We start from the raw sequence: 17,476 nt of genomic DNA, 5'->3' as shown, positions 1-17,476 counted from the left end.
CTGCTTCCAAGCCAGAGGACTTTGGACAAGCTATTTGACCTCCCTGATCCTCAATCTCCTTCTCTCCACAGGAGTGTGGTTGGGATGATATGATAGGGTACTCATAAAGGGTTGGGTATGGGAGGAGCACACAGGCTAGTGGCTATCGTGTTGTTATTGTTGTAAGAGTTCGTAAGATGATGGTGTACTCATGTAAAACCCCAGTTCCAGTCTGCCTTGCAGTGTCTTGGCCCACCAGGAGTAGAATTAGCCTCAGAGGGGACTCCATGAACCCAGCACTAGTGTGCAGCATAAAATTTGGATTAACACATTATTAAGATGGAAGAGCCATGTTCTCCATCTTTCAAAATTAAAACAGCTGCCGAGAAGTCAGAGTGAAGGAAGACCTAATGTTGGGAGCCATATCAGTTGGCCTCTCTCACAGAGGGACAGAGACTGGATTTTCTTTGAGGCAGCAAAGCATGTTGTGCGTGTGACAACACTCTGACTTGGGAACATGCTACGTTCTCTTGAAACAGAGTGTCCTTGCCCAGAGTCGGTCTTGGACCCGACCGCTTTCCTTGGTGGTCTCGTTGCTGGTCTCAGAGGTGCTGCCTCAGCCACAGGAGAGGAGACCAGGCTTGCAGGCCTCAGCAGGTCACTCCAGCAGGGAGAAGGCCTGCCTGTAGTCAAGGCTAGTGCCCTGGGCAGATGGGACGGAACATGGCCACATAGGTGCTGAGTTAACTCTTTCTATTTTATTTTCCTATTACTTAATCTTTTCACAATACTATATAGTATGTAGTGATGGCCCCATTATGTAGATGAGGAGACAGGTTCAGCTAGATTTAAATAACTTGCCCGGGGTCCTATGAGTAAGAATTAAAGAAGGTAAAACCCAAAGCCCTGTCCATCTGACTCACACTCCTTCTGCTCCCTCCTGCTGCTCCCTGAAACCCAACTGACACAGGATCACAAGGGTCTCTCAGAAGGTGCCCAGGCAATGTTTCTGTTTTGATCTTCACTGGAGAGACAGCAGGACAGACTGAAGAAATACCATGTGCCCTGGAGGTGTCTTCCTTTGCAGACAGATTTTCTGACCATGCAATACATTCTAGAGTGAATCCTTTTTGTCAAAATAATTACCCTTATGATGTTTTTCAGAATAATCAATACTCAGTGCTTATTGTGTAGCAAACACGGTCCTAAGTTCTTCTACATATTTTAACTCATGCAATGACCATGACGATTGAGTGATGTCCGTGCCATTTACTGTTTGTTTACAATACTACTATTGAAGTGTAAGATTTCTAGGGCAAAGCACACTCATCCTGTGCACACAACAAGGTCAGTCAGCCATGTGACCACCACCAGAGTGAGAAACAAAATACTAACTGTCCCCCAGAAGCCCCTCTGGTGTCCTCTTGTAGTCATTTGGCCTCTTACCTAAGGATAACCATTATTGTCCCCAGGGATCAGTACTATTTTAATTTCATCGAACAGATGAGGAAACTGCTGCACAAGACAACATATGCGTAACTGGCACAGTTGGGAATTCAGACTTGGGCAGTCTGGCTCCAGAGAATGCGCTCCTATCCCTGGGACATAGCTAGGAAAAGAACACTAGATTGGTGCTGGTTTCGGTTTTAATAGCACAAAATTGTCATAGTGGAGTCTTAGCAGCTTCTGCCTTTGGTCTGAAAACCAGTTTAAATTCTTACAGTCTTGGAACTGTAATCCATGTTAGTGGGCCTAACTTTCAGATCGCAAGGACAGAAACTCCATTTCCATAGCCACCCCCACCACCACCACCCCCCGCCCCCCAGTTTATTGTTCACTTACTGCAATCGGGTACTGTGTTAAATCTTATCTGCACATTGTATCATTTAACCCTCACAACCCAGCTGTGCACTAAGTAGTAATATCCCCATTTAATTTAATTAATTTATTTTTTATTTGTTTTAAAAGATTGTATTTATTTATTTGACAGAGAGAGACAGAGAGAGGGAACACAGGCAGTGGGAATGGGAGAGGGAGAAGCAGGCTTCCTGCAAAGCAGGGAGCCCTATGCAGGGCTTGATCCCAGGATACTGGGATCATGACCTGAGCTTAAGGCAGCCACTTAAGGACTGAGCCACCCAGGTGTCCCAATATCCCCATCTTATAGATAAGAAAACTGAGGCTCAGAAGTAAAGAGATCGCTAGAGGTTACACAGTCACAGAGGCAAGGCTTGAATCTGGCTGTCTCATTCCAGAGCTCACAGTTTTAACTCCCATGTTAACTCCTATCTTACTTTCTATGTCAACCATGAATTAATTCTGTACTAATTAATCATGATAATTTCACACGATTATTATCACTGCCATCATCATTCTTATTCCCATTGCACTTCCTTGAGCAAACTCCATTTTGCTTACTTTGGGCTTCCCTTGTCCATGTGGGCTTTACGTTGACATCTGCTTCTAAGCCTGCCTCCCAGCAGAGTGCATCCAGCCACAACATCCCATTCATTCTCTAGTTAATAAGCATTTGCCCTATGTCCAGGCACCGCACTGGGCACTGGAAGAGGAGAGACAAACATGCCCCAGCTCTGCCCAGATGACAGTCCTTCTGGAAGGACAAGAGAAAAGATGTACGGCCTGCTGGCTCATTGACTCCGTGCTTGCTGCCTCACTGACCCCCATCCTAGATAGGGGCCCAGCGCTCAGCTGAGGAAGCTGATCTGTTCCTCAAGGTGTAGGACCAGCTTTCCTCCACATCTAGCTCCTAGCTTCCTAAACCAGGGGCGCATTACATGCTTCTGACTGCTTCTTGAATTCCCGAGATCACACTGCCAGTACAGACCCTTCCACTTCATCTTATGGACTGGTTCTGAGTCCTCCATTTTGTCACTAGCTGCCCAGTCCCCTCTCTAGACAGGCGGGATCACTCCCCATCTGTGGGGGAGGAGGGGTATTGGTGTGGTTTAAACTAGTGTCCCTATTTTATGTTTAGGGGAGGAAAGCCATTGTTTTCATATGACCAGTTTTAGAAAGTAAGGCTCAATAAAGTCTTGGTTTACAGGGGAAACACCAAAGGTAGAGTGATTCTCAAACAGACTCTACTTTTGTGTAGGGAGTTATATCAGTGTCTCTAGGGGCATTGGATTTTTATGTTTATCTTAAGAAGGCATGAGAAGAAAAACAAAGTTTAAAAAAAAAATCCTGGGCTAGATCAAAGAAAGGAAAGAAGCAGGGAGCCAAACTCAGTTGCAAATTGAATGTACCAGGGACTAATTACCTTGTCTTGTAACATCCATTCACCATTCTTGTGTTAATTTTTTACCATCTACTGTGATTTTTATTCCATGTTCTGGACATAGTATTAATATGTTTATCAACTTCATTGGGATACAATTTATGGACAAACCATCCATTTGAAGTGTAGAATTCAATGAATTGTGATAGCTTCATACACTCATGAACCCACTGCCATCACAATATATAGACTATTCCCACCACCCTCAAAGGATTGTTCTTTTCAATTTAACAAAATAAAATTCCCTTATCTTGAGCTTCTCCTGTGCCAGGCACCCTGCACTACTTTAAAAACGTTAACCCATTTAGTCCTCATCACAAGCCTGTGAAGGAGGCACTGTTGTCATCCCCAGTGTCCAGAGGACAACACTGGGGCACAGAGAGATGGAATGAAATGCCCAAGCTGGCACAGTTGGTGAGTGTTAGAACTCACGGACTGGCTTCCAGATCCTGTGCCCTTCACCGCTCTGCTCTGCTGCCCCCCGTTCATGCATTCATTTCATTCAGGAATTGCCTTCCATGAGCCAGGTGTTGGGGTAGGAACTGACAGAGCAGAGACAAGTCTTTTTTACCTCCAAGAAGCCCGAAGACTAGGAGAGGAAGCAAATACTTCTGTAAATAATTCGTTGGCATGTTGTTCTGGTTGTGGGACTGACCTCAGGGGAGCACAGGGAAAGGCAAACTTACTGCTAACTGAGTCCCTCTGAAGTGAGGTTGGCCAGGCTCCACCGAGCTCTCAGGAACTATCGAAGGAAAGGGGACTGACGGACAGGAGAGCCACTGTTTGTTGAATGGCTGTTCGGGTGTCCGGGAATCAGGCTGACTCCTTTACATACACTTGCTTATCGAACCCTCACAGCAACTCTGTGAGGGGGAACGGTCTTGATCCCCATTTCATAGATGAAAACCTGACTTGCCTTAAGGTAGCCCTCAAGGTAGAGGCGCGATCCTTTAGTGAAGCCTGTATTAGAGTCTATAAACCTCTCAGCTGCCCTGACCACCTCCTGTACGATGATGTTTCCCTCCCTGTCCTGAGAGGCTGGGGTCAGGCTAAGTCTGTCTGTGACAAAGCATAAAGAGAAAGACATTTTTGATTAACAATATTTATGGGAAGATGCCATTTTTGTGTGTTTCTCTGTGCAAGAAATGCCATTTGGAAAGTCGGTGTGCATGTCAGTATTTTTTTTTTTTTTCATTCTGAGAAAAAGCCTATAGAGTCTGGTGGGGGGGAGGGTTTGCAGCTGGCAGGAGCTTTGGCATATGTTGTAACTAAAAAGAGAGGGAATGTGTTGGTGGGACAAGCTACCGGAGAGCTGTCTCGGTGTGCTGCGGTACTAGTAAGTGTTTTAATTGGGTAGGGTTTTTGGAGGACTATTTTGACATCTGCTCGTGTCTTTGCTGATTTTTCTTCACTTAGAGTAGGAAACACAAGCTGTGGATAAAATGACTTTAAAATAATTGGAAGTAAAGATATCTCCCTCAAAGTCGAATTTGAGAGGGACACTTTTTAAGAAGTGGAAAGTAAATTCCACTTCTAGGAATCCATCCTAAAGCACAAGGCTTTATGCCTCCAAATTTCGTGATAATATTATATATAAAAATTGCTGAAAAACTGGAAATAATAGCCAACGGGAGGGGCTTGGTTGACTTTGTTGCCATGAAATGGAACATTTTGTGGCAATTAGTAATGGTCTTCACAAAGTTTTTAATGAAATAGAGCATTCCTGTATTGTAATAAATGAGAAAATCAGAAAGAAACAAGAATTATTTTAACTATATTTTTAAAAGTAGGGATTGGGGTGAAGGGTTATAGAAGGAGACATCAAAACATTGTCTACAAATGGAAGGATGAAAGCGAGTATAATTTCCTCCTTTGAACTTTCTTGTCCATCCCCTTTTTTTATTTTTAAGATTTTATTTATTTATTTGACCGACAGAGATCACAAGTAGGCAGAGAGGCAGGCAGAGAGAGGTGGGGGGAAGCAGGCTCCCCCACTGAGCAGAGAGCCCGATGTGGGGCTCGATCCCAGGACCCTGAGATCACAACCTGAGCCAAAGGCAGAGGCTTAACCCACTGAGCCACCCAGGTGCCCCATCCCTTCTTTTATTTTTAACAGGCATATGTGATTTTTATGATACAAAAGGCAAGTGCTTATTTTGTGTCCGAGAAAGCTGGCCCTGAGAGTGTTCCTCTAGCTTCACACCCTACAGGTATTTGTTCTGAGGTCTGAGCAATTGGATTTGGGATGTCTTCAGAAATAGTTAGGCTTTGAGTCGAGAGTGGGTCCAAAAGTCAGCTCTGGCACTCACCAGCTGTGTGATCTGGGGCAGTTTCTCTGATGTCTCCAAGCCTCATTTTCTCATCCCTACCACAGAGGTGATCCTGTCTCCCTTAGCGTGGCTGGGATTAAATGAGCTGGCATCCAGTCCTGGTCCAGCTTCCTCCTCCACCAGCACTTCCCACCGCCACCCCCGTAGTTTGGAGGTTTTTGTGGGGTGGGGTTTTTGTTGGGGCAGGGGGGCAGTGGGGAGGGGGAGTGGCGGTTGGCTTTCTTCACTGCTCCTGTTTCCTTGAGCCTTTCAGGGATAAGGCACCATCCGGCCAAGCTGGCCTCCGATTCCCTCCTTGGGAACACTGAGCTTCAGGAAGGCCCTTGAGTCTACGCCAGCCCCTTTGGAAGAGGCCTTGCTGCCAGGAGGGCAGCATTGTCCTGTAAGAGGAAACTGTGCCGACCCAGCTCCTGCCTGGAGCCTGGTGCTTGGGCATCTTGGTTACTAAGGGGACCCTGGCCTGCTAAGTCAGAGAAAAGGGCCAGGTTTTTTCCTCTTCTTCAGCCTGCTGCCATTGTTGAAAAAGTAAACACTCCACACAGCTTAACCGGCAAGCCCTCCAGCCAGGAGTGGGAAGAAATCAAAAGCCTGTTCCAGCCCAGGCCATGGAGAGCCCACAAGGGCTGGTCTGTGCTTGCTGGGGCCTTGCTGGGAACACAGAAACAACGCCCGATTCTGGTCCAGAATCAACATCCCTCTGGCTGAGCCTTTCAGCCTCGGAGGCTTCTCTCCAGTGGCCAAGCCCCCTGCCCCCCTTCTGTTTGGGGCTGTTTAGAAGGTCAGATGAGGCAGAAGAGGCAACTCTGGGGTACACTGGCCGTCCAGGCCTAGAGTCCCCTGCTGAGTTACAGAGTTCCTTGTACCCCCTTCTCTGGTTCTGTTTCTGGTGTCTCTGCTTTCAAAGTGACAGCCCATGAGCTATTGAGAAGGGGCCGGCAGGTTTTCTTTCCAGTTGTCTTACCAGTTTTATAGACAAAAAGTAGCCAAATAGTAGCCGCATAAACTGAGGCAAGCCAATTCTTATGGTGGGAATGGTGAGACTTTGTCTTCAGCTGGGTTGGCGAATCTGAAAGAATCTGTGTGAGCGACACCGAGGGAGAAAAGTGAAAAAGATAGTTGTAGAGGCTGTTTGTGTGACTTCCTACCAGCACATTGTGAGGTGTTTAACCTCCTGTACTGAAAAATGAGACAGCAAAGGAACTCTGGACCGTTCGCCATGAGCCTTAATATTCTCATCTGAAAAGTGGGGATTGTGCTTATGAAACTCTAGTGACTTGTGTTATTCTCCAGGCTGTTGGCTGATAGCTCTTTACCCTGTAGACAAAGCAGTGGATTAATGTGAGTGTCGGGGTTTGGAGAGCACAATAAACTTGCAAGGAGGCAGTCTTACCCCTTCTCTGCGGTTCTCAGCCCAGAGTGGGCCCTCGGGAAGTGCTGGTGCGTGGATTGAGAGGTTTGTGGGCTAGCCCCTGGTAGCTTGGAAAACTCAGTAGCAAAAGCAGTTTGAGGCTTCTAGGTGTATTCAGTGGGAGGGACCCGGAATGTCATCCCCTGAGACCATTTTCAGCCATGTGAGGCTTCTGTCTAGCTCAGTGCCCCACTCCTGCTTGGCAGAATGTCAAAAGGTTTACAAAAGTACCAGGTTCTGGTACTATAGTTCTGCTGTTGGAGAGAACAAGCATTGACCAGCATTACTGAGCGCTGACCGAGTGCCATTTCCTCGGGTTCTGATCGTCAGGAAGCGGTGAGCCCAACAGATGAGCCGCTGAAGGAGCCCGCACCCCAGTAGAGGAAGGCAGGCAGGCAAAGGGGTGCTGGGCGCATGACAAGGGCTCTGCAGAGGTCTCGCTGAGGGTGTCTAATGACAAGTAGCGACAGTGTGGTGCCACAGGAGCATGGCTGGGGAGGCGGCCCTCGCTGTCACCTCGGCCCCTTACCTCACCTCTCTAAGCCTGCTTTTTCTCCAGGGACATAAAGTGAAAGCAATAACATACACTTTGCAGAATTCGGTATGAGTTAAATGAGATAAAGTATAAAATACCAGTGGGCTTCTAGTTTATATTATATTATTATATATTCTACATTGTAATTGTCCATTTCTAGGGCATTAGCAGACTCTGGCTTAGCAGCCATTGGGATGGTCCAGCCCCAACACTAGGCAATGCAGTGCTCTGGGATGAATTAGGAAAAGGCATCTCCCTCCTCCCACTGCCACCACCCCTGACCCAGGTGTGCGGCTTAGCAGATTTCAGCCCCCTGGCTGGCTGGCTGGGCGTCCTCGGGCAGCGCACATCTGCACAGTCATCTGCAGTGCCTCAGAGGGCAGCTAATACATTGGTCCCTTATATAGGTAAGGTGACCGTATGTCCTACTGTATGTCTTTTGCCCTGGCATGATATGTTGTCTTTCACACCCACAAGCATTCCAGTTTTGGAATTGTAGGGTCTTTCTAATTAACTGAGGCCCACTGGGATAAAGACAACAGTTCTGAAGTTCTAGACTCTAAGGGAATGAGCTTTGATATTTGAGAGGAGAAGGGGGCTAAATGAGATTGGGAGTGGTGGGTGAACAGGAGAAAAGTGGAGGTGGATTCCAGCAGCGGGTGAATATCGTGATTAGAAACATCATCTCAGGGGCGCCTGGGTGGCTCAGTGGGTTAAGCCTTTGCCTTCTGCTCAGATCATGGTCTCAGGGTCCTAGGATCGAGCCCCACATCAGGCTCTCTGCTCAGCAGGGAGCCTGCTTCCCCCACTCTCTCTGCCTGCCTCTCTGCCTATTTGTGATCTCTCTCTCTGTCAAATAAATAAATAAAATCTTAAAAGAAAAAGAAAGAAAGAAAGAAGCGTCATCTCATACTTACATCGTCTGTGGAGAGGTGCTCCCAGACGGTGGACTTTTCCTTTCTCTATCTTTACCTATCCCTTCCTCCCCGTACCAGTGTGCACACCCAGTAAGCACGTCTCCCATACCCTCTCTGCTCCTGTGCCCAGGGAATTAGGACTTCTGGCCAGAGCCTCTGAGCCTTGACTCACTAACTGGGTTTCTATGGAAAATGGAATCCAACTAAAAGTGTGACCTTCCTACTTAGTGGCTAAGGGAAATGTTAACATGTTAACACCAGGCCATACACTGTATTCCATACCCAAGAATGACAAGGTCCAAAAGAGAGATGGGCAAGTAGCTTTTGGTAAATGAAAGGGGATGGGTTGAATGTGGGTGTCGTAAGGGCCGAGCTGTACATCAGAGTTCCTGGGGCCCAGAGCTTTAGACCACAGCTTCTACTGCTTAAACAAAGAAAAGAAAAGAAAATACAAGAAAAAAAAATAATGTTGGAGAGTAAAGATCTCTCTTCCTAGCTGTGTGACCTGAGCATGTTAACTTAGTCAGCTTCATCTCTGTGAAACCCTTTCCACTCCTGGGACTTGGGGATGACTGTAAAGCTTATAGAGTTTTTGTGACAGTTAAAAGGCCTCAGAAAATGTGAACCACCTAGCATTGGGCCTGCCACAAAATGAGCCTTTGTCAAAGCCTTTGTCACTGTTCTTCCTTATGCCCTTTCCCCAGAGAGGGCCAGTGGAAGTATCTGTGTCCTCATGGTGCTTCAATGATTTTTTTTTCTCTTGGATTTTTTTTTTTTTTTTTTTTTTTTTTTTTTTTTTTTTTTGCAGAAAGTCAGAAACATGGCCCTAGATGATGTCGTGATCCTCAACGTGGACACCAACACCCTGGAAACTCCCTTTGATGACCTTCAGAGCCTCCCAAATGATGTGGTGGGTAATGAACTCTTGAGGTCTGACTCCTGTGAGTTGGAAGGGGAGGGGGGACGTGGATGTGACTTTAGAGAAGGGGAAGGAGGGGAGACCGCTGTGGTTGTTTCTGTCTCTGCTGTCTCTGCCACCTTTGTCTCAGTGGAGAAAGCTGGAGGGCAGTTCATTTTGTTCGTCTTGCTTTGCTGTCATAACTTGCATCTCGAGGGCTGATACCCGGGTCTGGTCAGTTCCTCTTTCTGTGGGGGTCTGGGGGTCTTGCTGTCCCTCTCTATCACATTGCCATGTCCCTTGGGTACCCTGACTGTGAAGCGGGGGCGGGCGGAGGGCTTTCCTTGTGAACAGTATGGGGCACTTCCAAGTCTACATTTCTCTCCTGGACCACCATCAAGCAGGCGTTTTCCCATGTAGCAGGGTATCTGCTGACCATGCTCTGAATGTGGTTCCACGTCCCATAATCCTTTGTTACCTTCGGTCTGGCCGGACAGTGAGCTCACTTTAGCAAAAGCAGCCGGCTGCCACATTTACCGCGCTAACACCTGACCACACACCAGTCTTGGCGCTGCTACTTGGGCTGCCTCATGGGCAGCTGTTTGAAGTAGCCCCAGTCCCCTCCTTGTCCGGATGAATGAGGAGGATTGGGACACCCTGGGAAATATGGTTTGATGTTTCTGGTTTGACCTCTGCAGCTCTGTCTGCTGGGAGATCTATAAAGTTGTTCTGGCTTCCAGACTGGAAGGAGTTGATGTTCCGTGTGTGCTGACGTGGACTTGGGTTTGTGTTGCTGGGTTTGTGTCATGGCAGGTGGAGCTCCATGACTGCCAGGAGTGCTGATGGCACTTGGGGGTTGGCTGTCTGGAAGAGAGGGCTGTTTGTTGGTGAGTGGGTTGCAACATGGTTTCAAACTCCTCCACTCTGAACTCAGTATAAGATTGGGGAAAGTCATTTATGCTATGTAAATCCTTCCATTTGCAGCCTAGTTAAACAGTGGCTGCCATTAACTGACTTCCTCTGAGCTGAGCACTGTGCTGAGAGCTCATTGTTGGCCTCTCATTTCGTCTTCCCACTGCTCTGAGGAAGGTATTTTCCCGATTCCCACTTTACTCACAGAGCTAGAAAGAGGAGGAGCTAGGAGGCGACCCCAACTCCGCCTCTCCTGAGAGCCACCGGGCCCCCACTGCCTCTCCAGGGCCTGCGGCCTCCAGGGATCACATTCAGTTAGCATCAGAGCCCAATGGAGGAGGTGTTCTCTGTGCTTTTCACAGGGGAAGAGAGCCTCAGAGAGTCCATGCCTGGCCACAGGTCACACTGCTGGCTGGGCCAGAACTGAGATTCAATACCACCAAAGCCCACTCCGCCCCTCCTCGTACACTGCTCTCTTCTGCAGCAGAGAGATGGCAGAAGCAGGAGAAGTGGAGGCAACAGACGCTGTGAGGTCTGCTATTCATGTCAGGACAGAGTATGGGCTTGGGATCTTTGGGCCTCCTGACCATAGTTTGAGTTCTGTTGGTCTAAAGAATATGTCATTTCCACCCTGGCTCCGTTTCGGTAGGAGAGCTTTTCCTTTAAGCCATGGGTGCCAGAGGTATGGCCTAGCAGCTCCCGAGTGACTACGGTAAGTGAGCCTAGGAATGGCCAGGAGACCTGGGGACAGCCCGGAATGAGTGACTGGTGGTTAAGAAACCATGCAGGAGGATGTCTGGTCCCATCTGCAGTGCTTTGACCCAGTGCTGGGCATTAAGCAGCAACAATAAAGCAGAGCTAGTCCTTTCTTTCAGAGAGGAAAGTAGGGGGAAAACAGATACCTAAATTACATCTACATCACGATATAGCAGAATGGGGGCTGCAGGGGAAAGAGGAACGAGGCCCAGAAGGTCCCAGGTGATGACAGAATTGGGGAGACAGGTAATAGATAGAGCCTTCCTGAAGGTGGCACATTCCAAGATGCTTTGTTTGCTATTTTGTTTGTTTGTTTGTTTAGAGAGAGAGCATGCATCCAAATACGTGTGCGAGAGTGTACGCAAGTGGGTGGGGAGGAACGGAGGAGAGGGAGAAAGAGAGTCTTAAGCAGCCTGCATGGCCAGCACGGAGCCTGATGCGGGGCTCAGTCTCACCACCCTGAGATCCTGACCTGAGCCGAAATCAAGAGTTGGACACTTAATCAGCCAAGCCACCCAGGTGTCCCCGACTCAAGATGATCAGTGAAGTGGTCTCAGGGAACCCAAGGAATGTGAGCAAGTTATTTTTTGTCTCTGAGCTCAGTCTCCCACCTTAGAAGAAGGAGTACGAGCCCTGTAAGTTAGGATTGCTGTAGCAAAGAAATGAGATGGTTATGCCCTTCAGGTGCTTGGGACAGAGCTCACACATTATCAGTGTTCAGACAAAGGTACCTGCTTTTGTTTTTCACAAAACTATTGTTAGTAGTTACAGCCAGCGTTAGAGGACAGTGAGTTCCTTAACAGTCCTCAGCCTACATGGAAAGAGCCTCTTTGTTTGCAGGTTGGTTTGTGGCAGCGTTGAGAATGTTCTACAACGGTGTTGGCTCTAGACCCATTAAAGACTCCAGAGATACAGTAATGGAGAGGGACTGTGGTCTCTGAGGTACATGTGTTCCAGTGGAATGCACAGACACGATTCTCTCAGGCTGTGGGAACTACCAAGTCCTTGAGAGGAAATCATGTCCTGAGCATCTCTGTGTCCCTTGCATTCAGCACAGGACCAGGTACCTTCAGGGTACCAGCATACCCGTAATTGACCTCATAATTTCCCCTTTCGTTAGAGCGGCCTGTTCACGGCATCTGGCAGATCCGGCTTCTTAAACTGTTTGTCCAGTCCTCTTCTCCGTCTCTCCCCACACCACCGTATCCAGGCTCTTCTCTCCTGCACTATTTTCAGCAGCCTCCAAATGTGGTCTTCAGACTCCGGCCTTTTCTTCTCTTGGACCAGAGCGACCTTTCCAAAACTAAATCTAACTATGTTTCCCTCTTAAAACCTCTCCATCAATGAACATAATTAAAAAGCTAAAAAAAAACAAAAACAAAACCTTGAAAAGACAAAATAGCCTCCCCGAACTTCCCCGTGCCTATCGCTTAGAGGCAAATTCCTTTCGTTGGCTTTGAAATCAGACAGATGTGTGTTTAATTCCTGGCTTCTTCACTTACTAGCCATGTGATCTCGGTCAGAATTCCTTAAGCTCTCTGAGCCTTCGTTTCCTCATAGGCTGTTGTGGGAATCGAAGGTAACGTATATAATACATGCAAAACATATATCCTACGAGTATGATAGATGGTAGTTAGTGGTCATGATTTATGGACGCAAATGACGATGAGCCTGGCATTCAGTCTTCCTTCAGGTTCGGACCCTCCTGGTGTTTTTCCATAGCGTTAGCTCTCTTTCCCTTCCCAGCTCCAAACCCTATGTTGTAGGTATTTGGTATGGTTACTAGTTCTCCAAACCACACATGTTATTTTATAACTTCAAACTTTGCATACAGAGTTTCTTTTTTCCCAAATGTCCTATCCCACCTGTCAATCTCGTACTCATTCTTCAAGACTTACTCTAAATGGGAGGCTATAAAAACCTTCCCCAGGGCGTATGGCTGGCTCAGTCCGTGGAGCATGTGACTCTTAGTCTCAGGGTCGTGAGTTCAAGCCCCATGTTGGGTGTGGAGCCGGCTTTAGAAATAAATACAAATATAAATATATATGTATATATATATTAAAAACCTTCCCTGACCTCTCTAAGTAATTGGACTACATCTTTCTCTATGTCTTCAGAGCTCCTTGTATTGATTGTGTAATTATACTTGTCACCCAGCAATATAATTTATTACACATTTCTGGCTTTTCCTTTTAAATGTCAGTTCTGTGAAGGCAGGAATTAAGTTTTATTCATCTTTGCTTCGCAGAGATGCAGCAGCCACTGACTAGATAGATGGAAGGGTGGAAGGGACATATGGATTGGGTTATTTTGGTAGATGAAATCTTGCAAAACATGGCACCCGTGCTGGAAATTTTATTAAAAGAGGCCTTTGTTCTGCTTCTAGCCATGATGGAATAATTGGAACTGGCTTTATCCTCCTACCACTAACAACTAGAACTCTGGACAAATATAAAAACAACAGTTTTCACATGTTAGACAACAGGCACTGCAGGACTTTGATTCCGGAGAGAAAGGAGGCGGGTGAGGGGAGCCCTACCATCTCCCCTGGCTTTTTGCCTTGGGCATTTCTGGACCGTGGTGCAATGATGGGGGCTCCCCAGCAAAGCACAACAGTCTTGGTAGGTTGAAGGGTCAGAGATCTGAGCGAGAGGTGGCTTACGTTTGTGAGTCAGGGTACCAGGCCGGAAGCCACTCATCAAAAGGAGCTCCATCAGAATCAGGGCCTCTTGGCGAATGTGCTGAAGACTGGCCAGCCCATGTGTAGGATGGAGCTCATGCAGACGAGGCGACATTCGGATTCTGACCAGGCAAAGGAAGGAGACCTTGCTGATGGCTCAGGGCAAATGGTAGAGACCACAGGAGGCCATGTCTTGGTAGTACTCTAAGTTAGCTCTAGAGTAAAGATTAGGAGGACCCATAGCACAATATCAAGAGGACTAAAACACTTAACATCATTTAAAAAAAAAAAAATGAAAGATTATAGCTTTTTTTTTTTTAAACTTTTGGTGAAAGTTGTAAACTCCGAGTTCTAAGAAGCTCAACAAACCACAAGCATAGTAGATCTAAACAAAACCACACAGAATCCCAAATTGATCGTTACTTATAACCAGTGATAAATAGAAAGGCTTAAAATTAGCTGGAGAAAAAAGACACATTATATAAAAGAAAGAAGTAACAACAGAAGACTTCTTACAAGAAAGGTACCTAAGCCAGGAGATAATGGAATGACATTTTAAAAGTAATGAAGGAGAATTGGGGGAAATCAGAGCGGGAGACGAACCATAGAGATTGTGGACTCTGAGAAACAAACTGAGGGTTTTGGGCAGGTGTCGGGGGTGGGGGAGTGGGTGAGCCTGGTAGTGGGTATTAAAGAGGGCACGTATTGCATGGAGCACTGGGTGTGATGCAGAAACAATGAATCTTGGAACACTGAAAAAATAAAATAAAGATAAAAATAAATGACAATTTTTGTCAACCTACAAGTCTATAGGATGAAAATATCCTTCAAGAATGAAGGCAAAATTAAGACCTAGTCAGACAAAAAAAGTGAGAGAAAATCATTGTCAGCAGACACCACAAGAATTATTAAAGGAAGTTCTTCAGATAGAAGAAAAATGAAACTGTAGAGAAATTTGAACAATGAAGAGGGAAGAGTGCCAGAAAGAGTTAATATGTAGGCAAATATAACAGACTTCTTTTCTCATTTTTAGTTTCTATAAAAGGCAATTGACTATTTAAAATAAAAATAATACCGATGTATTATTGTGTGTTGTAACATGGGTAGAAATATATTGTATGGCAACGGTAGCACAGAGGACAGGGTGAGGATGGAGAAAGGAAGTACAGTTTTAAGATTCTTAAATTCTATGTAAACTGATATAACATTATTTGAAGGTAGACTATTAAGTTAAAGATGTATATTGTAACTCTTAGAGGACCTACTAAGGGGAAAAAAAAAACGTGTAGCTAGCTAATAAGTCAATATTAAGAATCCCAAAACATTTGTGGGGAGGAGGAAGGATAAAGGAACCAAAAACAGATGCAACATATAGAAAAGTTAGCAAGATTTACCCAACTATATTGATTATCACATTAAACATATGTTGTCTAAATGCTCTAATTACAGGAGAGTAATAAATTACATAAATAATCAGGATCCAATTGTATGCTATCCACAAGAATTTCATTTTAAAGAGTCAGATAGATGAAAAGTAAGAGGATGCAAAAGAGCGCAAACGCCAACAAAAAGGGAGTGGATGGGGGACGAGAAGCAAATCTTCCTCAAAGAGGAATTCCGAATAATATCTGTAGATACTCCCCTCTCTAGGAGAAGGCGCTTAATCCCCCTCACCCCTCCCCCAGCAACACACTCACACCTACACTTGAGCATGGCTGGACTTGGTGACTAGCTTCCGAGAAATGGAGTAGAGGAAGGGAAAATCTGTAACTCGAGTGGACAAATGTCCAACACTACTTTAAGCAATTAATACCACCGGTGATGTTGTGTGGATATCACATAACCTTGATACAATGGAGATACATGACCTCTCTGGTATTCTTCCCAAAACCCCAGCCAGATAGTGACAAAGACCTCAGTTAAACCCAAATTGAGGGACATTCTGTAACATATTACCTGCTGAGTGTTTTATCTGTCAAGGTCCTGGGGTGCCTGGGTGGCTCAGTGGGTTAAGCCTCTGCCTTCGGCTCGTCATAATCCCAGGGTCCTGGGATCAAGATCCGCATCGGGCTCTCTGCTCAGCAGGGAGCCTGCTTCCTCCTCTCTCTCATTGCCTGCCTTTCTGCCTACTTGTGATCTCTGTCAAATAAATAAATAAAATCTTTAAAAAAAAAAAAAAAAACTGTCAAGGTCCTTAAAAAAAAACCTTAGGAAAGACTGAGGCACTGTCACATTCCAGAGGAGACTAAAGAGAAATGGCAAACAGAACACGAGGTGGAATTCTGGATTGAAAACTAGGATAGGAAAAGGACATCAATGGAAAAATCGCTAAAATCACAATAACGTTTGGAGTTGAGTTGAGAAGGTGCCAAGTATTGGCTTCTTAGTTTTGACAAAAGTGCCGCGGAAATATAATACCTATTAAGTGAAACCAGAACTGAGTGTGGAGTAGATGGGCACTCTCTGTAGTAGCTTTGCAACTTTTCTGGAAGTCTGAAAATACTCCAAAATAAATAGGATTTTTTTTTTAAAGGAAAGGGAAAAGCAAATACGGGAATAATTATAAGAACTTGATGCCTACAATTTTGATTAATTAGGTAAAATAAACATTCTTGGAAATATAGAAATTACAGGCTGTTACACAATAAGCAAATAGAAAAATAGCACTATTTCTATTAAGTAGATTTGATTTTGTAATTAAAACTCCCACAGAGAAAATTCCAGTTCCAGATATTTTCATTAATTCTGTCATGCTCTTAAGAACAGATACATCTCGGGGCGCCTGGGCGCCTGGGTGATTTAGTCGTTAACATTTGCCTTTGGCTCAGGTCATGATCCCAAGGTCTTGGTATCGAGCCCCGCATCAGGCTTCCTGCCCTGCTGGAGGCCTGCTTCTCCCTCTCCCACTTCCTCTGCTTATTCTCTTTCTCGCCATGTCTCTCTCTGTCAAATAAATAAATAAATAAAATCTTTAAAGAAAGAAAGAAAAAGAACAGGTATCAACTTAGGCTAACTTTTTGAGAAAATTTAAGGGGAAAAAGACAATAAAGGGGAAAGGAACAATTCCCACATTACTTATAAGATTTGCATTACCCTGACATGAAAACCAAATGAAAAATTTACAAAAAAAGAAAACCCCTAGCCAATATACCTCATAAATACAGATGTAAAAATCTTTAATAAAATATTAACAAATTGAATCCAATGTATGAAAAGGCTAATACATGGTGAAGAAATGAATACATATTGGCTAAATATTTGAAAAGCCATCAGTCTAGTATACCATTATCAACAGACTAAAAAAGAAAAATGGTATCAAAACATACAAACAAATTATTTTAGGAAAAACACAACACCTATCATGATTAAGAGAGCTTCCCAAACTGGGTATCCCCATTGTGATCGAGAGCATCTAGAAAAAAACCTACAGGTAACATCTTACTTAATGGCAAAAGAATAGAATGCTTTTCCTCTCAGAATGAGAACCACAAAAAGGAGGTCTGCTCTTCCCATTTCTATCCAGCATTGTACTGGTGGTTCTAACCAGTTTGCTAAGACAAGGGAAAGAAAAACCCTAAATATTAGAAAGGAGGAAGTAAAATTGTCTTCATTCAGACATGATCATGTGTGTGGAGAATCCTAAGGAGGCTCATAAATGAATTTAGCAGCATGCAGAATAAGGTCAGCATATAAGAAAAATATATTTCTATATGCTAGTAATCAGTTGGAAAATGAAAAATTCAAAGTGCCACTTAAAATTGCT

At 45.2% G+C, this 17,476-nt stretch overlaps 1 protein-coding gene across 10 annotated transcripts in view; it reads left to right on the top strand.

Annotated features, from left to right (window-relative positions):
* The window catches only part of DENND1A (DENN domain containing 1A), a 494,220-nt gene that overhangs the window by 306,127 nt on the left and 170,617 nt on the right, over positions 1-17,476 (top strand). For all 10 annotated transcript variants that reach the window (XM_045082368.1, XM_004757352.3, XM_004757349.3 and 7 more), the window contains one exon: positions 9,276-9,377. In XM_045082368.1, coding sequence (XP_044938303.1) covers positions 9,276-9,377 — 102 coding nt within the window. The remainder of the gene's footprint in view (positions 1-9,275; positions 9,378-17,476) is intronic.

This window comes from Mustela putorius, unplaced genomic scaffold, assembly GCF_011764305.1.
Source record: "Mustela putorius furo isolate JIRA1106 unplaced genomic scaffold, ASM1176430v1.1 tig00000596_pilon_pilon_pilon, whole genome shotgun sequence".
Lineage (NCBI taxonomy): Eukaryota > Metazoa > Chordata > Mammalia > Carnivora > Mustelidae > Mustela > Mustela putorius.
Note: the sequence above shows the minus strand (reverse complement) of the source record. Positions and strands in the feature narration are given on the sequence as shown.